Below are 27,288 nucleotides of genomic sequence, written 5' to 3' on the forward strand. Positions count from 1 at the left end.
ACACAGTCACTGAGCAGCCAGGGGCGGGGCAGGACACTTTCCACATGGCCCCAGCCACTCCAGGCCTCTGGGCAGCATGGGAAGGCGGAAAGGCGTCTCCGGCCCCAGCGAAGGTGCTGCTGGCAGCCAGGGGAAGGAAGGCCCATTCTTGCATGAATCTTTGTGCATCAGGCCTCTAGTATATATATAAAAGCCCAGCAACCATAATGGCAGAACGACAAGAACAACTGGAATGACCGGTGGCTATGACGCACACTGCAGCAGCCAACAAGCCTGATCCAGCTGGATTGGCTCCCACCAACCTCCCACAGCCCCTCCCTCAGGCCGCCTCCCCTACAGGGAGTATGCAACTGAGCTGTCGTGCAGGCACCCCTTCTGAGGGGAGACGCCCACCAGGTATTCAGAAGGTATACAGAAGGTGCTCAACAAGGAGTCCGCATGGGTTGTGTTTGCACCTTCATGCTGTCCTCCCCCACCACCACAATGCCAAAGGGAGCCTGATTCAGGAACCCCCGTGCTGACAGAGTCTGATAAACATCATGTCCCACAGCCGCCTGAGGAAGACGCTAAAGACCCCGAGCAGGAAGATCGGGACTAAGACAGAATGTATGGGAAAAACAGGGTCACGGATGCCCGTGTTCTGTGTTTGCTGCCTGACCCTGCTCCCCAACCCCCTCCGTGTGCAAAGGGCCTGCATCACTGCCCTTGGATGGAGGCCTGTGAGTGAGTGAAGAACTGTGGCTGTGCCTGTGGCTGCACTCAGCCTCCTGCCCTCATGATAAGCAGGAAACATATTTACGTGCCATAATCTAAAACCCTCTTTATCGGTAATAGTGCAAATAATGCAAGACCTACACGGTTTCTAAACAGGACTCTGGCTGCATGTGAACCCAGATCGAAGGTGTGCTCTCTGCCAAGGAGGCTGCAAAGGCTGCTCCTCTCTTGAATGCACACAACCTGGAGAGGTTTAAAGGGAAAAGGAGATTAAAAAAAAACATAAAATAGCAACAAGCTCTGGAACTGCTGCTGATACTGTCAAATCCTCCATGTGGTGGTGATGTCAGAGCCTGTCTCCCCGTGCTTGGGGCTCAGACGGCCAAGCTGCTGACACCTGCCAGGTCACCTGGCACCGGCCTCATCTTCGCAGCCACTTTCAACCTCCAGCCAGCTCCTGGAGGTGGGTGGGCCTGTAGATGGAGGCTTCATTGTTAAAGCAGCCCTGTTGGTGTAGCACAGACACGTGGCCTTTTGATGAAAGAGAACCCATAACATCTCTTCACGAATGTGTTTTTAACTGTTCTGAGATCACGCCCCCAGCCTTGGCAACTCTCAAATAGGCCTCAGCAGTTCCACTTGCCTGATGCAAAGACTGATCCAGGTTTCACGGAGACCGAACCCTCAGCCCCCGGAGCAGCCACATCCTTTCAAAACGAAGGTCACCCTGGCTGCAGGTCCTTGTTCTTTGTCACTTTGAATATTTCTTGCCATGCCCTTCTCTACCCAGCAAAGCTCATTTAGAATTGAAGGCCTGATAAAGAGCTTCACAGACTAGAAAAAGCTAAAGGAGTTCATCACCCTGATTGGGGGTAGGGCTGGCCAACCACCCACGGCCCCTCCTTCCTGCTGACCGGCCCAATGGGCCCCTATTGGGGCAGGCTGGCTGGACCACACCCATGCACAAATTTGTGCACTGGGCCTCTAATATAAATATAAAAAACTAGAGTCCCAGTCCCATGCACCGCTGGGTTCCCTTAGATTGGCCTGTGGGGATCGGGCCGAAACTGGCTCTCTGACATCCCCTGAGGGATCCCAGATTGCGAGAGGGCAGTTCTCGGGTGATGCACCCCAGAATTGGGCTCCCTCCTCTCTGGTTCCGGTGCGTCACCTGAGAACTGCAGCTACCAAGTCACCACAGCTCAGAAGCTCCTGTGTCAACTGTCTGCCCCCTGCTGGTGAGTGCGCATCATAACTACTGGTCAGAGTGTCTGTCCCTGGTGGTCATTGTGTGTCATAGCTACCGGTTGAACAGTCGAATGGTCACTTAGGCTTTTATATAGATAGTTTTTCTATTTGAATTGTTTTTCTTAAAATGAAAAAAATACATTTAACATAATTCAAGTTGAAACAACTAAGGAAATTTAAGGAAGATTAGCTTTTAAAATAGTTTTATCTAGAAATTACCTCACAGTTTTCCAATCTTTCCATTGAGCCCTTTCTAAAACTACCTAAAATTTAAGTGTATAAGGAAAAACATTTAAGCACACCTATTTTTAATTTTTCTAGGCTTTAGTGTTTTCTTTCTTGCTCATTACTTGGTTAACCATTTATATAAGAGTGACACATACTGAGAAATCTGAACTTTTTTGTTTTAATTGCTAATGAACACAAATTGCTGCATGAATAAAAAGGACTTTGTGGTTTTTTAAAAAAATATATTTTATTGATTTTTTTTTTTTTTTACAGAGAGGAAGGGAGAGCGATAGAGAGTTAGAAACGTCGATGAGAGAGAAACATCGATCAGCTGCCTCTTGCACACCCCCTACTGGGGATGTGCCTGCAACCAAGGTACATGCCCTTGACCAGAATCGAACCTGGGACCCTTCAGTCCACAGGCCGACGCTCTATCCACTGAGCCAAACTGGTTAGGGCAGGACTTTGTTTTTATTTTTAAAAACGTTTTACAATAACTGTTTTACAATAAATATATAACCTATGATATTGAGCAACAGAAAGAGCATTGATTATGAAGAGGGAAAACCTGCTCACCAACTGGCTGTGTGATCCAGAGGAGGCCCATTCAGCTCTCCAAATCTCATTTGCATATCTTTAAAAAAGGTGTCACCTCACATTGTCAAGTACTATAAAAACGTCCAATTACTGTATTGTACACCTGAAACTAACACGACTAATATAATATTACATACCAACTCTACTTAAAAATGATGTATGCAACATTCTTAACCTTCTCAGAGCTGCTTATTATAATCATCACTTTTGAGACATGTAACTTATGAAGTAAAACTAATTTTTATTACTGACTTTCCAAAACAAAAAGACCATCAATGTCATCATCATCATATTTGCCCTAACTAATCTATAGGGTTGTTGTGAAAATTGCAAAAAGCATGTGCCTTGTAAATTATTGTCATGCAAGTATAAACAATGATTATTAAATATAATAATTTTCACCTAAGGACATGATTATACTGACTAAATGATTGTGCTTAAGTATGTAGTTAATTGTGCTTAACTTAATGTAGTGATCTGAGTGTGTTTCTTTTAAACAAATAGGATACTGTGAGATCTTCAGGACATGAGTGTTCTGGTTATGAGATAGGCAGCCTTCAATGTGAATTCTGATAACCAACCACTCTTGGTGCATCAGGAAATGGAAGCTGACTGCTGCACAGCTTGGCTTGAATTGGAAGGGGCAAAAGGGCAACACATCAAAAGAATGTATCTCCTTAGAATGGGACCAGTCCCTAATTTTCTGTGCCCTTTCCCATTTTTTGGAACTAAGGGCACAGTTCCAACTTTTTCTAAGCTCTATGTCAGCACTATAGGTGTAATTCTGTGAAGAGGTTAAAACAGATTTTAGCCTATCAGATTTCTTGCTCTCCCTTTTCTCCTCCCATTACCTTATAATATAAAGAATTTAAAAGGTAGTGTAGCCACAGTGCTGCTAACTTTGCTGGTTGAGCTAACTGATTCAGTGCTTGACTGCATCATTTAATGTTGTGCTCCAGTTTCAGCTCATTTCTCCATTATTAATCTGAGGCAGCCTCTCCTGTTCAGTTGAGTATTTATTCATTAAATAGGGGAATATAAAAGATATACTTGTATTCATTCTCTCTCCCATCTTTATTATTATTATACTTTAGTAGAGGATTTGTGGATTTATTTCTATAGCCCTTATCCTTTAATAATGCTAAAAGGTCCATGTGAGCATATTTTGGCCACTGTAAAATATTTTTAATATATTTATAAGCATTGGAGTATGAGCATAATTATTTAATTTGTTTCCAAAGTGTTGCTATAAAATTTCTGGGAGAAAAAGAATTCTGTAGGATATACACATTAGGACACTCACAAAATGGGTGTTGGTTCTATTTAAGAATAGGACTTTTTTTTTTCCTGCTGCTGGAACCTATTTCTCCTTTCAATATCCTTTTAAGCTGATACAGACACAGGGTTCCCACTGACTTTGACAAATGGTACACTTTAATTAGTTCTGAGGATTGCAGAGCCAGACCACTGGATTGAGTTCTCACTCTGTCCTTTGCTCACTAACAAAGCTGGATTTGCTAGTTGTCACATGATAATAACATAGCTCTTTGGAGAAGGTAGATTCAATCTCAATTAAAATGCTATAGACTCTTTACAGAATAGTTGCAGCTGTCCTAAAGTACAAATAGTTTTCTGAAAGCTAGGAAACATGCGGAGTTTATGTTAAAATGTGATTAGCAATCTCATCCTTACTATTTTAAGTACCTGGTATGCTAAAGGTATTCTCTAAATTTGGGACATTTTGTGCTGTACTGTAATTGGAAATGGTTACTAGGAATTGGGTTAGCCTGAGACACAGGTTCTTTAAAATGAGGAGCATTATCCTATGATTCATGTCCTACTATCCAAGCAACACATTTGTATTGAGAGGTCCTTTCAGGGCAATGTCAACCATCCCCAAAATGGCTGAAAACAAGGATGGAACTAAAAAAGCTGTCTCTGAGCAGCCAAAATAGAGCCCAGGCTTCCTACCTAATAATAGACAAATATGCAAATTGACTGCACCTTCGCTACGCCCAAGCCACGCCCACCAGCCAAAGCCACGCCCACCAGCCAATCCACGCCCACCAGCCAATCAGGGTGAGTATGCAAATTACCCAACCAAGATGGTGGTTAATTTGCATATGCTGAGGGAGGGAGGAGTGAAGACTGAAGACAACTTAGAAGGAAGAGGGAGGAAAAGCAGAAAGCAAGGTGGCTGCCAGAGGGAAAGCCCGGGTGGGGTGGGGCGGGGCAGAGCAGGGCAGGCGGCAGTGGCACGTGGGTGCAGGCACTGCGGCCACAACAGCGGCGGCAGCGCACGCGGCTGCAGCGGCCGCTTGCAGGATTCTTCCTGCAAATGGGCTACTAGTTTATATATAAAAGCCTAAGTGACCATTACGACCGGTCGACCAAATGACCTGTCGACCGGTCACTATAACATGCACTGACCACCAGGAGGCAGACGCTCAACACAGGAGCTGCCTCCTGGTGGTCAGGGTCCTCCCTCAGCCAACCTCCCACCTGCGGCTGGCCAACCTCCCATGGTCCCTCTGCCTAGAAAGGGACTGGGCAAGATGGCCCCAATGGGCCCAGATTGCCAGCCAGGCCAAGGAACCCCACCTGGGCATGAATTCATGCACTGGGCCTCTAGTTTCTGTTATAAAAGAGAACTTGGTCAGACTCACAGAGCTTGTGTACTCAAATTTGCATAGAATTTAAGCTGATGTGGCCCTTTGAATTCTCAGCCAACGTAAAATTAACAATACTTTTTTAGGTGGGCACCCTAAAGTAGGCATTGTACAAACTGACACTGATAGCCACTGTTGGAGGAGGTAATCTAGAGGAATTGACCTCCAGTCGACCCTGGGCAATCAGAGCTCCTCACCCCTCCTCTGTCCTTGGAATGTATATTCTCCTCACTGTTCCCACAATGGGAGCACTTTTCAAGGATGTGACCTTGACAAAGCAATGTGTTGTTCAGACCATCTGGATGGTATACATGACTGAACCTAATTAAGACCTCTATATAAATTTTAAGATTCTGGTGGGTGGATGTGATCTACTCTTCTGGTGGCTCTTCAAGACAAGCATGGTAAGTTGCCTTGCTTATTAAACCTGCCACCTCCAATCTGGAGTGGTCTGCCTCATTCTTAGGTCTCTCCCACCCTCTCTGCACAGGGGCCAGTTTGCAAAGCAACGTAGCCCAAAGCTGGACAGGACATTAAGGGGGGAGATGAAAGAACTATAGGAAGTGGTCATAAAGCCAAATTAAAAAAAAAAAAAAAGAGGGAGAGGGAGAGAAGGGGAAAAAGAAAAAGTTATTTGGAAGTTACTTAATGCAGTGCTTAGTGCTTTTCAAACTAGGGTAAAAGATCCCTCTTAACATTTTTTTGTTAGTTTCCAAACTGTCATAGAATGGTAGTTTTGTAAACTACAATGATAATGAATTACCAAAAATAAAAACATGAAAATGCAAGCATAATTTTTTTCTATTAGGCAAAATATATAAAATTAACTCTGTCAACTTGTTGTAAGTTTCTCAATGTGTATTCTTTTTTTTTCCACTTTTTTTTATTAAGGTATTATATGTGTACATATCTTACCATTGTCCCCCCCACCCCACACCCATACATACCCTCACCAGAGTTTTGTGTCCATTGGTTATGCTTATATGCATGCATACAAGTCCTTTGGTTGATCTCTTATTTCCCCCACCTCTCCCTAACCTTCCCCTGTAATTTGACAGTCTGTTTGATGTTTTATTGTCTCTGTATCTATATTTTTGTTCATCAGTTTATAATATTCTTTATTATCCATAAATGAGTGAGATCATGTGGTATTTTTCTTTCATTGACTGGCTTATTTCACTTAGCATAATGTTCTCCAATTCCATCCAGTTTGCTGCAAATGATGAGAATTCCTTCTTTTTTATGGCAGCATAGTATTCCATTGTGTAGATGTACCACAGTTTTCTGATCCAGTCATCTGCTGACGGGCACCTAGGTTGTTTCCAAATCTTAGCTATTGTAAATTGTGCTGCTATGAACATAGGGGTGCATATATCCTTTCTGATTGGTGTTTCTAGTTTCTTCGGATATATTCCCAGGAGTGGGATTACTGGGTCAAATGGGAGTTTCATTTTCAGTTTTTTGAGGAAACTCCATACTGTTCTCCACAGTGGCTGCACCAGTCTGCATTCCCACCAGCAGTGTACGAGGGTTTCTTTTTCTCCGCATCCTCGCCAACACTTGTATACAACAATGTGTATTCTTTATTTCTGTACTCCAGTTAACAGTTTGCAGATGGCACTTATCTGCTAACCACACTGAGTAAGACTGATTTAGTGTAAAGGCAAATAACTCTACGCCACCAAATAGCTTTGGTTTGTTATGCTGATGATGTACATGATGATTGCATTAAATCACATAATCAGCATTATTATACTCATTTATTCAAGTTTGGCAAATTTATGTATTTTTTTAAAAGAAAACACACAGGGAAGAAACTTCACCAAGATTTCCATGCAAATGCTTAAAATACATAAAATGCACAAGTATAAATCAGCCTCACTTACCTGGAAAATTCACAGGTGTAGCAAATTCATCATTTGCTCTTGATTATACCAATGCCCTTCACCCAAAGACCATCAGGACTGCACATGCATTTTAAGCAAAATGGGTTTATTATTTGTTGCAGAGAGAGAACACATGGCCAAAGAACCACAGGATATTTTAGTAAAAAAGTGTTAGAATGACTCTATTACAGGATTTGGACTTTGTTTGGGTGATTGGAGGAAGTTATCAAGATTTGATGTTGCCAGAAAGTAGGGACAATTCTATTTTGTGGGTGGCACAGTGACTTTTGCCTATGCTTAGGAAAACTTCATCAAGTAGCCTTGTTTGTTCATGTATCATGTTCTCAAAGTACCACTGTCTAAGTTTGATGTTCTGTGAGTTAATATCCAACAGGAAACAAAATGACTTTGGTTGTGAATGTCAGAGCAGCTTGTAATTATTTGATGTCAAATCAGTTCCAGACATCAGAGGCTGCTTTCATTCTTTCTCAATGATGAGTAAAAATGGTATCATATAAAACTGGAAATAAAACTTAAATCTTGTTCATTGTCCAAAATCCTAAAATTTTCTTTCCCAAAGGCTTTGGGGAATTTTCTCTGGTGATGTTGCATAGGTTTGTTAACAAGATCTTTTGACCTAACTGAATAGTCTGTGTAGCTATGCAGCGTACATTATGGAAAAAAAAGTGTTTTAAATTAATTAGTCAAGCCCACTACAAGTTTCAAAATTTATCTACTTATATATTGATTCTGAATAAGTTTGCTACATGAGACCATCAGGCTCCATGGCTGAGACATCTAGAACAATTTGGGAAAAGAACGTCATTTTTATGGGTTCCATTTTTTTTGGGTGGGCTGAACTGCAAAGCAGGAAATTGAGTTACTTGGATAAAAAATAATGCATTTACTACAGTCAGTATGTCTCAGTCTGATGCCTTACATTGTTTTAAAACAAAGTGTTTCTGTGGAATGTTTTTACATTGTAAACAATGACTTGTTTTCATTTGCTTCTTTGAATGATTGTTCCCAAGAGTAAGTAGCAGAGTGCAAAGACTTTATCTCACTGTGCCTTTTTCTCCACTGTCTGAGTTCTTGACATGAAGCTAATCAGTACACATCTGTGGGACTTAAACAGCCTACTAGAACTTAACATGTCTTAGCTTAGCATTTATGTATGAACTTCTGGCCTTCTATCTTAAGAAATTTTTCTTTAAATTATAGTCCTGACTTTTATATGACAAGTGAGAATTCTAAATTCCTTTGGAAACAAGTAGAGTCTCTTTAAGGGTTTCTTTTGAGCATAAAAGAGCAAAATATTAGCTAAGTTAGCAATTTGAGTACATATCATAGGTTGTGTATTTGAATCTTTACTGTTGACAGAAATTCAATGAGAATGCTAATGTTATCGTTATCTAACAATAAAGTCAGGTTTCTTTATACCAATTACTTTAATAGACCAATTCAATCTATAAAACTGTTAGCACTCTAAGAAAAAACAAACAAACTAAAAACAGCCTATTTGTATTCTGAATTTGTAGGCTTTTAAAATCCATTGCAGACATTGACTGTGTCCAGCTAGGCATATATTTTGGTCCATAAAGTAGAAATCCACATTTTAAAACCTTATTTGTTGGTTGATCATTGTTCAGACTTTCCCCTGTCCCTCCTCCTTGGGTGTCATGGACAGCTAAGTCATATAGAGTCTAAGAAGCATGATTGTGTCTAATAATTTTTCCTTAACTAATTTTGTTGTACTATAGACTTAATGTCTTTGAATACCAAGGTCCCATATGAACAATATTAAGACACTAGAGGCCTGGTGCATGAAATTTGTGCACGGGGTGGGGGGGGTGGGTGTCCCTCAGCCCAGCCTGCACCCTCTCCAATCCAGGACTGCTGGCTCCCAACTGCTCATGCCTGCCTTCCTGATTGCCCCTAACTGCTTCTGCCTGCCAGCCTGATCACCCCCTAACCACTCCCCTGCCAGCCTGATTGGTATCTAACTGCTCCCCTGCCAGCCTGATTGCCCCTAACTGCCCTCCCCTGCAGGCCTGGTCACCCCTACCTGCCCTCCCCTACAGGCCTGGTTCCCCCCAACTGCCCTCCCTTGCAGGCCTGCTCCCCCTCAACTACGCTTCCCAGCAGGCCCGGTCACCCCCAACTTTCCTCCTCTGCCAGCCTGCCCCCCCCCAACTGCCCTCCATTGCAGACCTGGTCCCTCTCAACTGCCCTCCCCTGCTGGCCATCTTGTGGTGGCCATCTTGTGTCCACATGGGGGCAGCCATCTTGTGTGTTGGAGTGATGGTCAATTTGCATATTACTCTTTTATTAGATTAGATTATGTTCAGGTTAACTTGCAAAATTGCTCCATTTGGTGAAGCATGTGGTGTAAGAAAATATGCATTCTCACATATTTAAAATTTATTTTATGTTTATTCAAGTCAAAGAACTCTTTCCTCATATAATTTTGTATTTTAATTTCAGGAATGTTTACAAGACAATCAGAAAAGCTATGAGGTTAACAATCTGCTCTGGCACTGTGTTGCTGTCTGGACTTGTGTTCAGAAAAATAGTCCTCATTTGAATAACGTGCTTGAACATCTCACCTTTCATAAAACACAGCTTCAAAAGAAATGCTGGTAAGATGGATCATATAAATCCAAAATAACTCATGGAGAAACCTTTGTGTTTAAATGTTAAATAACCTTTGTACTTAAATGTTAATCACACCTTAGTTGACTATGAAAAAAATTTATAATCTGAGTTCCAAAGACAAGGGCAATTTATGTATTGTGCATTAGTTCAGTTCATCAATAAATTGTTCCTATTTTTTGGAGGGGGGCTGTATAACCATGCATGTATTACAGTTTATCTTTATGTAATTAAATCCATTATTAATAAATTAATTCCCATATTTAAAACATTTTTTATTTTTCAACCTGTTAAACAACAGTGAAGTACAGTTTATTATTTTGGGGGGAAAATATTGTTTTGTTATGCCTTACCTGTAATGTACAAATGTGAATTTGAGAAGCGAAAAGAAGTCTTAAATTACTACAAAACAGGGCATGGGTTCAATGGAGGAAAGAAAAAATGTAAAGGAGTATTTCTGAGGAAATTGATCAGAGATACCCCTTTCAATTATTTGAGGATGATCAGAATTCCTTTTCCAATGCTAACAATAATAATAATTTGTTATCTCATAGCAAGTTTCAAATTCAATTGTCATATATTTTTCTTAAAATTACCTCCAGTTTTTAAGCCTTTGGCAGCCCACTCTGCACCAATGGTCTCTGTATATGTAAATTATAAGAATCAGGAGCCTCCTTTATGAACCAAAGCTGTTTTCTCAGTTTCATTTGGAAGTTTTGGGGAATCTAGATCAAGTAAAGATTTCTGGAGGAAGGCTTAGAGTTTGCCTAATTTCCTAGGAATGGCCTAGTTTAGAAGACAGTTCATCAAGAACTTATTCCATTTCTTAGTATGATGAGAGCAACCTACTCAGTATTGCAGTTAACAAAAATCATGATTCTTTTATATTTTATTTATTTTTTAACTTTATTTTTATTGTTGACCACTATTACAGATGTCCTCATACCCTCTCCCCCTTTGCCCACCTCCTCCCAGCCCCTGCCCCCCGCTTCCCTCTGGTCATCACCACACTGTTGCCTGTGTCTATGTGTCATGCATATATATTCTTTGGCTAATGCCTTCACCTTCTTTCATCTAGTACCTCCCTTTCCAGTGAGGATAGCATCTTTAAATAGGAAAACCAAAATGCAAATAGAATATATGTGTGGAGAGCGGCTACAGCATTTGGACAGGTTCAAGCCTCAGACTAATGAGAGGGCACGGTCCTCTCATGGCAAAGCCATGTACAGGTCCCAGCTTTGAGGGCAAAACCCTCCCTGCACAATTATAGCCTAAGGCTATGGTTGTAAGCTTGACCTTATGGTCTGAACCTGTGGTCCCAGGTGGCTGAGTGATGTAGGCTGTGGGAGGTGCAGCAAGTGCTGCCAAAACAAAGCTTGATAGAGTTCTCAGGTGCATGTAATTAAGTAGATATGAAAATCTTGAGAACATTGTAAACATCTTGACCATGCCTTTGCTTTGCCTCGTGGAATCTGACTATAAAATAAAAACTCGGCTTGCAGACTGTGGCACTGTCTCTCCAGCCAAGAACAGTGTCCCACATGGCCCCAATTGTGTTCTCTTGTCTGTCTTCTTTAATCCTTCACCGCACACCCCCCCCCCCCCCCAACAGGTTCACCACTGACCTGGTTCAATATGTTATATCAATAATATAGAATTAATAAATATGTATTAATATAGAGCTGCTAAATGTAAGAAAAGTTAGAGAGTTTTATTGGTGCAAATTAGGTTGATACTTTCAGACCACTCTTATTATAGAAAATAAATTGTAGGGGAATCAAACACAATTTATTTTCAAAGGACAAACAACTAGCGCCACTTTAGATCTTGGAAGACTCTAACCTCTAACTTGGTTTTAAAAACAACAAGTTATATTTTAACATAAAAAAGTAAATATTCTATAACTTTGCCAAATTTATTTTCAAAGTATTCTAATCATTACCGTGTAAACAGGTTCAAATAAGTGCTGAGATACTAAAAGTGGCAGAGCTTTTGACACTGACTGGCATAGAAACCGACAAATCAGAACCTAATCTGGATGAACTGCAAAGGCAGAAACTAAGGTGGGGGCTGAGGAGGGGTTTTAAGGGCAACAGCTGTTTGGTATAAGGTGTAAGAAAGGGGTTCAATTTTTTAATGACTGGTTTGGCAGTATAGTGCATATGCATATGGCTGGCTATCAGTCCAGATATAGGGATTATGTATTTTTGTCTGCCAAGAGCATCTCCTCCTGATGAAAAAGGCTTTCCCCACCATTTAAGCAATCCTATCCTATATAATCTATCTATACTACTAAAAGGGCAATATGCTAATTAGACCAGGTCAACTGGCCATCTTCTGGCAGTTAGGGGTGATCAGGCAGGCAGGCAGGCAGAGAGGTTAGGGGCGATCAGGCAGGCAGGCAGGCAGGCAGAGGGGTTAGGGGCAATCAGGCAGGTAGGCAGAGGTAGTTAGGGGCAATCAGTCAGGCAGGCAGGTGAGCGGTTAGGAGCCAGGGGTCCCTGATTGGAGAGGATGCAGGCTGGGCTGAGGGACCCCCCACCCCCCATGCATGAATTTCATGAACCAGGCCACTAGTAAATTATAAGGCAGGGTGAAGTAGAGAAAAGGAGAATCTGTGAGCCCCTCACAGCTGCCACACACCAACCTTTACCTTGGAAGTTTAGTGGCCCTGAACTGCAGATAAGCAGTTAGCTGTAAATCAGATTTCCATTTAATATGGTTAAACTTTATATGACACATCATCCTCTCAATGCTCCCTTGTGGGTTGGCCTTTTATAAACTGCCCTATTTGCTCTGGGGAGACACCTCAAGCAAAGGGCTTTCTAATCTAACATGAAAATAATGAATTGTGTTTATAATTGAATTATTAGCCAATGAAGATTGCTGAGAAATGCAGCATGACATTTCAGTAGAGCAGTATAACATAAAATTATATTTCCAAAAGCAAAATCGCCGATTTAATGCGCCCCATGCATGTATTCCAAAAAAAAAAGCTTGACAATTTAAAATTATATTGACATAGCGAGTGTTTTTCAGATGTACAGTATTTGTGTTTGCATCGACATGAATTGATCAAAGAATCAACTGCTTTGCATGGACAAGAAGCCTTTTACTTCTGGATAGATAACTGATATTCACATTGTCTATCTTTATGGTCCTAAGTGATTATTATAATGTTTATGAGACAGTCTTAACAGCATTCAAACAAAGTTTTCATTAATAATGTTTCTCATTATTCATGAGCTGAGATGCCAATGTAGGTCCACTTTTCTCATTTATTTCCTGGATTTGTTATTGATCCTTTGATCCTCTGATCTAAATATAAACATTTAGTCTGCATCTAGGATAAATATATCAATTATGCTTTGCTGCATTATAGTACAGTGAAAAAAAAATCAACCTTAGATTAGAAGACCTGAGTTTTAGTCCTGTCTCTTGCTGCCTAATTTTGAATGTCACATAACCCCTCTGAACAGTCTGTTTAGCAATTAAATAGAAATAATAGTCACCCCCAAAGGGCTTTAGGGATATTTAAATAAGGTAAGTAATATGAAAACACTTTTGATACTTCATTATCCCCTAATATTTCATTTCCTGCTAGTTTATATCTGAATTAATTTTTTCCAGACAGAGTCCTGCCTAAAGAATTTCTGTCTCAGTACCTGACACAAATTTTCTGCTCAAGTTAACCAACACATTGTAGCTTACCCACTACATTTCAGAACTATGTTCTGCTCTCTGCTGCCACTGTCACAATCTTGGTTTGGGCCACTATTGTCTTACCGGAGGCCCGGTGCATGAAAATTCATGCACTGGATGGGGCGTGCCTTAGCCTGGCCTGCCCCCTCTCACAGTCCGGGAGCCCTCAGGGACGGGAGGTGACCCGGTGATCAGGGGAAGGCGACGCCCCCATCACACTTCTGCTGCTGCCACTGCCAGCAGCACAAGCCTCGGCTGGCCTTGGTTACCTGAGCCTTGGGTGGCCCTGGGTGGCTGGGCAGCCACCATCCGAGGCTTTCTTGTGCCTTGGGCCAGCCCTGGGGGGCTGGGCAGCTGAGATCTGAGGCTTGCCAGTGCCTTGGGCTGGCCCTGGGCAGCTGGGGGGCTGAGGGGATTGGGGGACTCCAAAGGCAGGCACGTGGAGCGGCCGGGCCCACCTAGGTGTAAGCCTAGCCGTGCCATGTGCCTACCACCCCTGGCAGGGATGAGGGGACTGGGTGCCATGATCTTGTGGCTGTGGGCACTGCCATCTTTGAGGGCGTGGTAGTCAATTAGTATATTCCCTCCTTATTGGCTGTTATCCCTGCAATCTTTGTGAGGGCATGATGGTCAATTAGCATATTCCCTCTTTTTTAGATAGGAGGACTCTTATAGCTTATTAATTGATTTCTTTGCCTTAAGTTTTCTTTGCCATAATTTGTCAGACTCTGCTGCCAGGGCTGCAGCATAAATGTGATTATACCATTCTCCTACTTAAAATTATTTAATAAGAACTGTTTTTCCTGGCACAGGTGTTGCAGCCCAAATTAGGGTCTCACAACTTAACACAATTTTAACAAAAGAACAAGAGTTCCTGCTACTGTAATTAATTACCACCAACACAGTCAGAGAAGTAAGGGCCTGGTAGGGCTGAATGGAAGAAAACAATCAGAGGCCTACCTATGCCTTCTCTGATGAGACAGAAGTCATTGCCTATTTTCTGCTCCACATTGTTCTCTGGAGCTTCAAAAATGAAATTCTGTAAGCAGGAGAAGGAACACTTTTAGCAGACTTGCTAAAGCCTGGCTTTTCATATAGTCCATCTCTTCTGGGTATCAAAAATCAAGCACTGGCAAAATAAATAGTCTTTAAACTAGTTTTCCTAAATGAAATGCTGACTGCCCTCTTCTCCATGTTCAATGAAGACTGAGACTAGTCCTATATAATAAAACCCTAATATGCAAATAGACCGAACTGCAGAACAACCGGTCGCTATGATGCACACTGACCACCAGGGGGCAGATCTTAATGCAGGAGCTGCCCCTGGTGGTCAGTGCACTCCCACAGGGGGAACGCCTGTTAGTCAGAAGCCGGGCTCAAGGCTGGCGAGCACAGCAGCAGTAGCAGGAACCTTTCCCACCTCCACGGCAGCGCTAAGGATTTCCAACTGCCAGCTTAGGCACACTTCTCCTGAGAGGGCGCAATCCAGGCTGAGGGCCCTCCCCCCACCCCTATGTGTATGAATCTTGTGCACCAGGCCTCTAGTTTATTTATAACTGGAGGCCTGGTGCACGAAATTCGTGCATGGAGGGGGGTTGTCCCTTAGCCCAGCCTGTACACTCTCCAATATGGGACCCCTCAAGGGATGTCCGACTGCCCATTTAGGCCCGATCCCACGGGCCTAAACGGGCAGTCGGACATCCCTCTCACAATCCAGGACTGCTGGCTCCCAACTGCTTGCCTGCCTGCCTTCCTGATTGCCCCTAACCGCTTCTGCCTGCCAGCCTGATCACCCCCTAACCACTCCGCTGCCAGCCTGTTTGCCCCCAACTTCCCTCCTCTGCCAGCCTGGTCACCCCTAACTGCCCTCTCCTGCAGGGTTGATCACCTCCAACTGCCCTCCCTTGCAGGCCAGGTGCCTCCCAACTGCCCTCTCCTGCTGGCCATCTTGTGGTGGCCATCTTGTGTCCACATGGGGGCAGGATCTTTGACCACATAGGGGGCAGCTATATTGTGTGTTGGAGTGATGGTCAATCTGCATATTACTCTTTTATTAGATAGGATAGAGGCCTGGTACAGGGGTGGGGGCCAGCTGGTTTGCCCTGAAGGGTGTCCCGGATCAGGTGGGGGTTCCCTTGGGGCATGAGGCTGCCTGAGTGAGGGGCCTGTGGTGGTTTGCAGGCTGGCCACACCCCCTGGCAACCCAAGTGGAGGCCCTGGTATCTGGAATTTATTTTCCTTCTACAATTGAAACTTTGTAGCCTGGAGCGGAGCCAAGCCTGGGGCTCCCTCCGAGGCCGGCAGCCATTTGTGTTGGGGTTATAATTGAAACTTTGTTGCCTTAAGCGGGTGGGCCCGGCCAGGGTGTGCGGAAAGCTTTGCTTCCCCTGTTGCCGGCAGCAACCCTGGCCTGCTCTCTCAAGCTCCAAACTGCCGCCATTTGTTTGAATTTATTTACCTTCTATAATTGAAACTTTGTAGCTTGAAGGGAGGCTTAGGCCTGGCAAGGGCAGGCAGAAAGCTTGGCTTCCTCTGTTACCTAGGAAACCTTGCTCTCTGAGGCTGTAGCCATCTTGGTTTGGGTTAATTTGCATGCTCGCTCTGATTGGCTTGTGGGCGTGGCTTGTGGGTGTGTCGGAGGTATGGTCAATTTGCATATTTGTCTATTATTAGGTAGGATAGTCCTCCCCTTTCTGGCCTCTTAATCTAAATTTGAGTTTTTCTTTTTTTTTTTTAATATATTTTTTATTGACTTCAGAGGGGAAGGGAAAGGGAGAGAGAAATAGCAACATCAATAATGAGAGAGTATCATTGATTGGCTTCCTCCTGCATGTCCCACACTGGGGATCAAGCCCCCAATCCCAGCATATGCCCTGACTGGGAATAAAACCGTGACTTCCTGGTTCATAGGTCGATGCTCAACCACTGAGCCATGCCGGCCGGGCTAAACCTGAGTTTCTGATAACATTATGGTTAAATCATTATTTAAAGTGTCTATCTTCTCCTTATAGAATGATTTATGTATTTATGATTTACATATTACATTTCTGTTTGGATCATATTTATAAAATTATGTTGATTTATTAAAATGTATCTAGTTTTTCTACTCACTGTCAGCCATTTAACAGTAGTATTTCCAATTCCTAAGTTCTTAAGTACTATTCATTTCTTGATTGGCTAAAATGTGGCTCTTTCTTGCAGATTTTATCATAACCAGTATGAACCAATATTTGTGTGTTTTTTTTGTAATTATAATTTATTTGTAGCTGAATATTATATTTATGAAGCATTTCAGTCTTTATTGAAAGTAATGTATCTTGCAATCCAGGGTATTCCTCTCTTCTGGCCAAATACTTTTTTTCATTAAAAACTTTATTATTGTACATTAAAGTCTGTGTTTTGTTAATAACATTTTTAGGATGGATTCTGCACTGGCTTTGTTGGTCCTTGGGGAGGCTGCCAAATTAAACATGGCCTGCTTGAAAACTTTAATGGACATAATGAGAGATTTTCTTTTAAGCATTATGTCTGTTCAGAATCAGGTAACAGTATACTTATTAATTTTGGTGTACAAAAAAGACAAATAGAAACAAAAATTTTGGCACTGTTTAAATTGTATACTATATTATGGCTTATAATGAGCATAACTTTGAAATAATAATTTTAATTAAATATAAAATTAAATTCTTATTTACCATATATCCTAGCATAGATTGATAGATATAGATGTAGATAGAAATAGAGCTATAGAAATAGATTATATGTCTTGACACATACACACATACATGAGAGGGACTTTAAGTTTTATTAACAAACTCAAAATCATATAATTATACATGATTTAGTTTCCCCTTTAAAAATATTTAAAATGTATCTAAAACATTTTTTGTTGTGGTTAATCCTCACCCTAAGATAGTTTACATTGATTTTTAGGGAGAGTGGAAGAGAGAGGGAAAGACAGAGAGAAACATCGATGTGAGAGAAACACATCGATTGGTTGCCTCTTGTGAGCCCTGATCAGGACCCTGACCAAGGAGGAGCCTGCAACCAAGGTACGTGCCCCTGACATGAATCAAACCTGGGACCCTTTGGTCTGCAGGCCGATGCTCTATCCACTGAGCAAAACCAGCTAGGACTCTAAAACATTTTTGTTGTTATTAGGTTTTATTAAAATTTACATTTTAGTGGGGATGTGATAATTTAATTTATTGTTAAGCATTGAGTTTGTTTATAATTAATCACAGTTAATTACAAATGATGTTAAACAGATTCTCATACATAAAATCTTTATTTGCATTTATGACAATTTCTTTAGAATAGTTTAATAAATTACATTTTTACATTCTTAGGGTAAATGTCCAAATTCCTTTTCTGAAAATATGTTTCTTCCTTTCCTATGAAAAATGTGTAAATGTGTCATGGTTTTTTTTTTGTTTGTTTATTTGTTTTTTCTGATATGACTCATTTAATTTCCTTTCTGAGCAAGGGCAGATTCATGTATCTTAAATTATCTTAAGATTTGATAAGCACACACTCCAAAGAATCTTGTCTATTCAGGACCAAAATTTAGAATTGAGCTTTATATAAAAATATTCTTTTAAAATATGATATGGAAAACAGTATCTCATTGGATTAATTTACATTCCATTGATTACTAATGAAGTTGAAAAGTAGTTCTGCATATACTAGTTAGCTGCTTGTGTTTTATATTCTTTGAATTAGATTTTATACAATCTATCCATGTAAAATCTGCCTTTTAGTAAGTACATTTAGAAATATTAGATTATATCATTTGAACAACTCTATAAAATTTAAAGATATTTCTTATAAATACAGTATATAGTTCTTGTTTTGACAGAATATGTTTGGATTATCTAATAGCTATTTCCTTACTTTAGAAAGAAAATGGCTCTGTTGATTTTTCCTGGGCCTGGATTATTGTCTACATCTATATCACAATTCTTACAGAAATCTGTTTGTATGCAGCCATTTCTAATTTGAGAAAAACTGCTTTTATTGGTTTCTGTGAATGTAAACGTTCAAAAAAAAATATTTTACCAATGGACAAATCAGAAGAACAGCCAGAACTGAGGGAAACAAGTTTTTTAGGCCTTTTGGACTATTTCTCTTCAAAAATTTCAAATGATTGTAAGTAAATTATTTTTCAATTTGATAAGAAATATTTTAAAAATGTCTTCCTTTCACAAAATGTTAGCATTTTAAATTGGAAATAATTTTAAATTCAATAGGGGTTTCTATAAATTTAGGAATAATATTTTATAAAATGGAAAATTTTGATCAATAATTTACAAACAACTAAAATATAGAGTCAGTTGATTTATGATTCAAATTATATTCTTTGAAAACAAAAGTTGATCTGGGCAAACATATGAAATGTGCATCAGTTTGTTTTATTCTTTTTCACATAAGGACTTCTCATCTATCTTTTCTAGGCATCGACTGTTTCTCTTGTTCTTTTCCCACCCAGAAAATTTCTCTTCAATATGTCACATAATTTAGTACATTCTTCACATATGCAATGTCATACTCCATCAAAATATACCAGTTTGGTGTCTCAAGACTAAAGGTCATTTTGCTACTGTTGTTTATGGGGGCTATAAAAATAAAATACTTTTATTTTTAAAATGGTACTACAGGGACAATATATATTTAAAAGTGTCCTTTTAGGTTGACTAAAACTTTTCTTTATGAATATGATTGTAGTAGGTATCATTATGGCCTGTTATGTATATGATTCTCACTTCTATTAAATTATGAGATAATTAAGTTGGAGAATCATGTCTGAATTATATTTATATTTAACCCAGCAGATAGTATAGTGTTTGGCATATATGATCAATTAGTCATAGTGGATTTATTATGTAATTAAATAAATCACTAAATTTAAAATATAATTGCACGATTTTTGCTTCTCTACACTATCATAATATTCTTTGTCCAAAGACCTTGCATTTTCTATCCTCTATGCTGGGTATAGTTTTCCCCATTTCCTTGGATGGCTAGTTTTCATCAGATCTAAGCTTGAACATCATCTTCTCATGGAGGTCTTTCTCTCTATGTCCGTAGTAGTTTTCTTCTCCTAGTCATTGTTGGTCACATTACCATCTCCTATTATTTTTTTAAAACTCATTATGTACTGATATTGTTCTGTTTACTTTCTTAACTAGACATTGTGTCCTGAAAGCAATAACATTGTCTTTTTCTTTTTAAAAAATATTTTTTTTCATTGATCTCAGAGAGGAGGGGAGAGGGAGAGAGAGAGATAGAAACATCCATGATGAGAGATATCGATTGGCTGCCTCCTGCACAGCCCTACTGGGGATCGACCCAGCAACCTGGGCATGTACCCTGACCAGGAATTGTATAGGACAGGCAAGTTGAAAATCTTTCATATATGTTCAATCAATAGAACCACAATGGCTGGGAAACTTTTTTTGTGTGTATATAGAACAGTGGTTGCCAGATAGCATTGACTTATTAAATACTTGTTAAATGCCTGGCTTGCTGACTGGTTCTTGTCCATTGGTTTTTTTGCATTGATCTAGTTCCTTCCACTCTATACATCATGGCATTTCATAAAGACAATGTTTTAAACAACATCTTACATTCAAGTTACCTTTCAGTAATACATTTGAATTTGTGGTGTCAAATTAAATTTGTCAAAATTATAAAGGCTGTATGTACTTATTTATACTCATTTAAATAAATAGAAATATTCATATTTTATAATCACTGTATAGGTGAAAGGTAAATATCTAGACTGGAAATTAAAGGCTTCCAAGGAATTCAAACACTAAAATAGAGCTACAACAAAAAGGATCATAATATTGGTTTTCAAACATCACCGTTTCTTAATAAATTTTCAAGATTTATTAAGAATTTTATTTTGGTTCAGCTTTGTTACTGTCTGCTCTGCTTAGCTGCAAAGAGTCGCATTTTCTCTCAGTATATTTAAAGTGACATCTTTGATAGCTGCCACAGGGTCACTCAAAGCAGAACAGAAGAGTGCTTTGTGCTACAGCTTGGCCCTGGATGAAGAGTTTCATAGCAGGCACGCTTCTAGGCAGATGTCTAGATGTGCATGTTAGAATGCATTCTACCTTTTATGACAGCTGTAACACATTCCATCTGTTTTTAGAAGGTTTCTTTTCTTTGTTAACTGTCAATTGGATGTAATAGATTCTTCCACCAAATATTATTTATAATCAACAGGTGAACTGCTCACTTTAAAAATCAATGGCATTTTTAAAGTTTTTTGAGTTTTGATAACAGTTCTCAGAATATACTTTATGGGCTCATCACTGGTCTTGTGGAGTCTAAAAGCAAACCATATTCAGTTCAATGATTTGAATACTGTAGGGTTATAAAATATTGTTCCTCCATAAAAAATAATTTAAAGTATATGAAGGAAAGCGGTTTGGATATATTTTTATTAATCATTCTTTTTAATGTAAAGAATTTGGTAGCCTATAAATAAATTTATAAATTGGTTAAAATCAACAGCATATTTTACTTATCATATTGTTAAAAACTTTTTTTTATTTCAGAGTTTCATAATTCCTCAGTTATTAAATACTCATATTATTTTTTTATTCATATTTAGTTCAAGCCTTATTTTTTTCTAGTTACAAATCCATACTTTCATTTTGCTATTTTACTTGAAAATTAGCTATAATTTTATGACAAGCTACAGGACACTAAAAATTAGATTTCCCTCACACTCTACCATGTCACAATTTCCAAATAATATTTGTCTTCTTTCTTCCCAGATAGGCTCTTCTACATAATTCTATTTCTGCAAGTGATTTCATTATTATTTCAATTTTCTGAGCTTAAAAATGTGTTTTTCCTTTACACTTCATTCCTTCCTTTTCCTAAGAAGTCTTCTCAGATCTTCTCCACAAAGTCTTAGGTTTCTCCTTTAATTTCCAATCTTCTGCTGGTCATCACAGTAAAGAGCTGGAATACACCACAAAACTCACAGTTTATTGCTTGAATAGATATAACATTTCATTGAACAAATATAACATTACTCTCTTGCTCAAACATCTACCATTTAATCTGATTCCATTTATTTTCAGTTGTTTTACCTTTCCCATTTCTAATATGAACTCTCCACTTCAGCTCAATTTGAGATCCTCATTATATTCCTCTACTTTCTCTCTCCTTATATCAACCTCTCTGCTGGGAGTCAGTGGGCATGAGTGAGCTTGGTCCTTGCTGGGTCCCTGAGAAGGTGGGACCACCTCCAGGACTGTGGTTGAACTGGGCTGGTGCCTGGTTATGGGACTGCTTCTGGGTCTGCAGATCTCATGTCTGTTACCAGGAGTGCAAATGGATTTGGCTCCCACTGGGTTCCTGAGCCTCCTCCTGCCAGCTCCCAGGGTGGGTTCTTTATGGGTGGGTTCCTGGGTAGACAGGCTGCCTCTGGATTGTGGTAGAGTGAGGCTGGGCCAGGTCACAGAGCTGCTTCAGTGTCCACAGTCAGTGTCGACTTACCAAAAGCACCACCAGGCATGGGTGCTCCTGGGTCCTTTGGCGGATAGGGTTAGTGGCAGGCTGTGGACAAGCAGGGCTGAAGCTGAGTTCACAGGAGTCAGGGGTACTTCCAGGTCCACAGCTGGGACAACATCACTGGCGTCAGGCCTGATACCTGGGTCCAGACATGCCCTATCAAAGTAGCCCTCCTCAGTCTTGGCTTCCAGTGGGGTTTCCCAACCTCCTACCTGGACCCCAAGGTTTCCCCAAAAGGCATATTTGCTCATGGGTGACTGCCAAATTATATTTCTGTGAGAGGATGAGGATGGGGGAACTTTCTATCCCACCTATTTGCTGACATCATTCTCTCTATATAACTTCAAACATAGCAGTATACTAGTTTTAACTAAGTGTTTATGAGTGAAAATTGTATTTTTTAAAATATTGACCACCACCCAAAGTCAAGTCCCCTTCCGTCGCCATTTATCCTCCCTTTATCCTGTTTTACCTTTATCCTCTTTACCTCCCCCAACGCCCTTTCTCTCTGATAACCACCATATTCTTGTCTGTCTATGAGTTTATTGTGGTTGTTGTTGTTTTTGCTTAATCCCTTCACCTTTTTTCCCAGCCCCCCAATCTCCCTCCCCTCTGATGGCTGTCAACCTGTTTGCTGTATCTATGAGTTTGTTTTTATTTTGTTTGTTAGTTTAATTTCACATATATACAGTATACAGTTGATGAATTATAACATTTTATACTTGAAACCTATATAATTTTATTAACCAGTGTCATCCTAGTAAATTAAGATAAAAGGAGATTTGGCCACTTAATTATAGCCTCAGATTTGCAGCTTATCCTTTCTCTTCTGTAGTATAAGAGACAACAGAAAAGGTGGAAGGTGTCTTAAGTTTGGAAGCTGGACATAGGTTGTCTTCCATTTCCAAAATTTGTACATACTTTCTCTTCCGCTTCCTCCTCCTACCTTCTAGTCTCTTTCTTTCATATGAATGGCATAGAAGGTGGGGATTGGAAAGAAAATTACTTATTTGAACTGGAGAGGCTGTGCTGCATGGGACACAATTAGATCAGCCTTCACCTGGCTCCATCACGCATCAGCTGCATGATGGTAGGAACTTTCGAACCAACTTGAAGCTCACATGTTCTCTTTTGTTATTCTAAGTATAATATGGTCTACATAGCAGGATTATAATGAGGACTAGAATAAGGGCATCTAGTAGGTACGCCCAAGTATTCTAGTTATAATAATAGTGATGATGATTGTTAGCCTGGATCATAAAATTCTAGATTGAATTAAGGAAAGTTGAGGATTGTGACTTTTCAAGAAGGGCATTGATGAGTTCCAACATCACATGGGCTATCACCAGAATTTGGGGTGAAAGTACAATACAGAATTTATTTAGCTTTAAAACTCTTCCATCTCCATTTCTGAACCTTTTCTTTCTCTTGCTCTCTTCCCCGCTTCAGTTGTACTCACTATTATCATGGCTAATTAAGTTCATATTCCCTTTAAGACTCTATTATTTCATTCTCCAAATTTATTTATCCCTTCACTACCTAAATTAGAATTCTCTTTTCCTGAATAGTATTGCATAGCAATATACCATAAAAGTAAAGAATAAAGAGAAACTTTTTTTTTTTCTGTAAGAGAAATGCATATTTAAAAAGTAGAACTTGCTGAAACCGGTTTGGCTCAGTGGATAGAGCGTCGGCCTGCGGACTCAAGGGTCCCAGGTTCGATTCCGGTCAAGGGCATGTACCTTGGTTGCGGGCACATCCCCAGTAGGGGGTGTGCAAGAGGCAGCTGATCGATGTTTCTCTCTCATCGATGTTTCTAACTCTCTATCCCTCTCTCTTCCTCTCTGTAAAAAATCAATAAAATATATTAAAAAAAAAAAAGTAGAACTGCATAATTTATATAAATTGATAATTGGTATATAAGTTTTAGAAATGTCTTAGACTTTCTTTTCTCTTCTGGATTCATTATTTTCTTTCCATTATTTCAATAGACTTATGTATCTGTTATTAGAAAAAAATCTTACAGCCTATAATTAGATCAGAAATTTTCATTTGCTTCTCACATTGTTTTCAAAGTTTTCTTCTTGGTTCAAATGCTATGTTTCATAGATTTTTGGTCATTCTTGTAACAGCCAATGATTTTTCTCCTGTCTTCTGATACTATATAATAAAGAGGTAATATGCAAATTGACCATCATGCCAACACACAAGATGGCTGCCATAAGATGGCCATCAGGGGAGGGCAGTTGGGGGCGATCAGGCCTGCAGGGGAGGGCAGTTAGGGGGAACCCAGACCTGCAGGAGAGGGCAGTTGGGGGGGACTAGGTATACAAGAGAGGGCAATTGGGGGGGGGGGACCAGGACTGCAGGGAGGGCAGTTGGGGGCAACCAGGCCTGCAGGGGAGGGCAGTTATGGAGAACCAGGCCCTTAGGGGAAGGCAATTAGGGATGACTAGGCCAGCAGGGAGGGCAGTTGTGGGGGACTGGGTCTGCAGGGAGGGCAGTTGGGGAGGACCAGGCCTGCAGGAGAAGGCAGTTGGGGGAGACCAGGCCTGCAGGGGAGGCAGTTGGGGGTGACCAGGCCTGCAGGGGAAGGCAGTTGGGGGCAACCAGGCCTGCAGGGGAGGAAAGTTAGGGGTGACCAGGCTGGCAAGGGAGGGCAGTTAGGGGTGACCAGGTCAGCAAGGGAAGACAGTTGGGGGTGACCAGGCCAGCAGGGTGGGGGTAAATTAGGGGTGACCAGGCCAGCAGGGGAAGGAAGGTGGGGGTGATAAGGCCTGCAGGGGAGGACAGTTAGGGGTGACCAGGCCGGCAGGGTGGGGGGAAATTAGGGGTGACCAGGCCGGCAGGGGAGAGCAGTTAGGGGCAATTGGGCTGGCAGGAGAGCAGTTAGGCATCGATCAGGCTGGCAGTGGAGTGGTTAGGGGGTGATGAGGTCAGCAGGCAGAAGCAGTTAGGTGCAATGAGACAGGCAGACAGGAGAGCGGTTGGGAGCCAGCAGTCCTGGATTGTGAGAGGGATGTCCCAGATTGGAGAGGGTATAGGCTGGCCTGAGGGACACACACCCCCGTGCACGAATTTTGTGCACCAGGCCTCTAGTTTATTATAAAAATTCACCATGGTATTCATATTGCCTTGAACAAATTCCTCTTTACTTGAATTCTAAAGATTTTTTAGTACCTAGTTTACAATTTACCTGTTTAACTTTGAAATTTATGAGGTTTGATATTAGTGAGGTGCAGTTCATTTTTTTTTCATATGGTTAGCAATTTTAAAAGAATATGTAATCTTTTAAAATTAAAGAAGTAAAAGCAGTGAAGACTGAAAAGCTCAGAAAATCAGTTCATTCTTTTTCTACATTAGTATGATGAATAATATTATTATCTTCTCAAACAATATTTCTTTTTTTTAAATCCTCACCCGAGGATATTTTTCCATTGATTTTTAGAGAGAGTAGAAGAGAGAGGAAAGACAGAGAGAAATATTGATGTGAGAGAAACACATTGATTGGTTGTCTCCTGCATGAGCCCCTACCAGGGCCTGGGCCAGAGAGGAGCCTGCAACCGAGGTACCTGCCCCTGTTCAGAATCGAACCCAGGACCCTTCAGTCCACAGGCAAATGCTCTATCCACTGAGTCAAACTGGCTAGGGCAGACTATTTCTTTTTAAACAGGTGATGAAGTCATATGGATTGGGTACTACGGCTTAGTGTACAACCTAGTGAAAATGTCATGGGAACTTCGAGGAGATGAGGAACAGGATGGACTTAGAAACCTCATATGGCAAACATTACGGAAAACGAAGAATCATGAAAAAGATGAGCGGATCCAAAATGCACTAAATATAGCTCAGGTAAGATAAAACACTGGGGAGTAAATGGGTATTTCTATCATCAGGAAGCATTTGTCCTTTCTAAGGAGAAAGGAATGTCCACATTCAGTGAGCATCAGTGACATAGTTGAGAACATGATTTTTAAATTTTAATGCTGAACTATTTTTAGTTAAGAGGGTAGGCAATCTTCTGATTAAATATCTTGAAGAGCGGAGTTGATTTTTAGGAATAATAATTGTGCTACTTTGGGCTTGTGCCTTTGAGAAGCATTTACCATGCATTCCAATTGTGAAGGTTAACCTGGGTCTGTGCCTAATTTTCCAGCTTCCTTATTAGTAGTGAATTAGTTCACTCTCAAAAGAGTCTCCATTTGGATAGTAAATTATTTAGTTTTCTTATTTATATGTATGTATTTTTTCTTTCCAGCATTAGACAATGTAAATTGCAAATCTGGACTCACTAATGCTAAAGTAATTTTCTTTAAAGTTAAAAATGTATTATACAAATTCTTGTTTTTTCTAGTTCTATTTCAATGGCATAAAAATAATTATGAAATGAGCTATCTATTTTTCATAAAATACAAATATTATTTTCTAGTGATGCTTTATCCATATGGTAGCCTATATTTCAAAACTACGCTAAACAATATTTTTCTTCTGTGTCTTATTTTGAGCCAGGGTAATTTGTTTGTTATCTTTACACACACTTTTCTCCCCACTGTCACTAAATATTTCTGGTTCTTTCTAGCTTTCACAGATGCAATTATTCTAATGCTCTTAATGCCCTGTTTTCCAATAATAATTATGGGCATTAATTAATTAATGTTAAATGAAAAGAACAAATAAGGAATCCACTCTGCCTATTGATCATCAAAGCATATGGATGGGTTGTTGGCTACACAGAGTAGCTACATTCTACATTCTTAGTAGAAAACAAAATTCAACTCTGCTTTTTAATCATAAGTCTGATTTAGAATATGGAAGGCTGTGGGGACTCTGTTTAGAGTGCATCGGATAGTCAAGGCCACTCTAAGCCTGGGACTCGTAATCAGAATGTTCAAGGCTAAGATACCATATACAGATCCAAGGACTATGTGCAGGTGCACAGCGATCTCACTGTCAAAATGAGTAGCCAAAATGAATGATGTTATTACTGGCATGCGGCCTTCTTTGTCTAAGGAGTATAATACATGTCATTGACCAGCCAAAGGGAGGAGAGGAGAGCT

The 27,288-nt window shown here is 40.4% G+C and overlaps 1 protein-coding gene across 1 annotated transcript in view; it reads left to right on the forward strand.

Moving 5' to 3' along the window:
- TMEM232 (transmembrane protein 232) overlaps window positions 1–27,288 on the forward strand; it is a 157,583-nt gene that overhangs the window by 39,971 nt on the left and 90,324 nt on the right. The window contains exons 9-12 of the mRNA XM_028149762.2: window positions 9,827–9,981; window positions 17,115–17,238; window positions 18,595–18,844; window positions 25,905–26,083. Coding sequence (XP_028005563.2) covers window positions 9,827–9,981; window positions 17,115–17,238; window positions 18,595–18,844; window positions 25,905–26,083 — 708 coding nt within the window. The remainder of the gene's footprint in view (window positions 1–9,826; window positions 9,982–17,114; window positions 17,239–18,594; window positions 18,845–25,904; window positions 26,084–27,288) is intronic.

The sequence above is a fragment of the Eptesicus fuscus genome, chromosome 4 (genome assembly GCF_027574615.1).
Source record: "Eptesicus fuscus isolate TK198812 chromosome 4, DD_ASM_mEF_20220401, whole genome shotgun sequence".
NCBI lineage: Eukaryota > Metazoa > Chordata > Mammalia > Chiroptera > Vespertilionidae > Eptesicus > Eptesicus fuscus.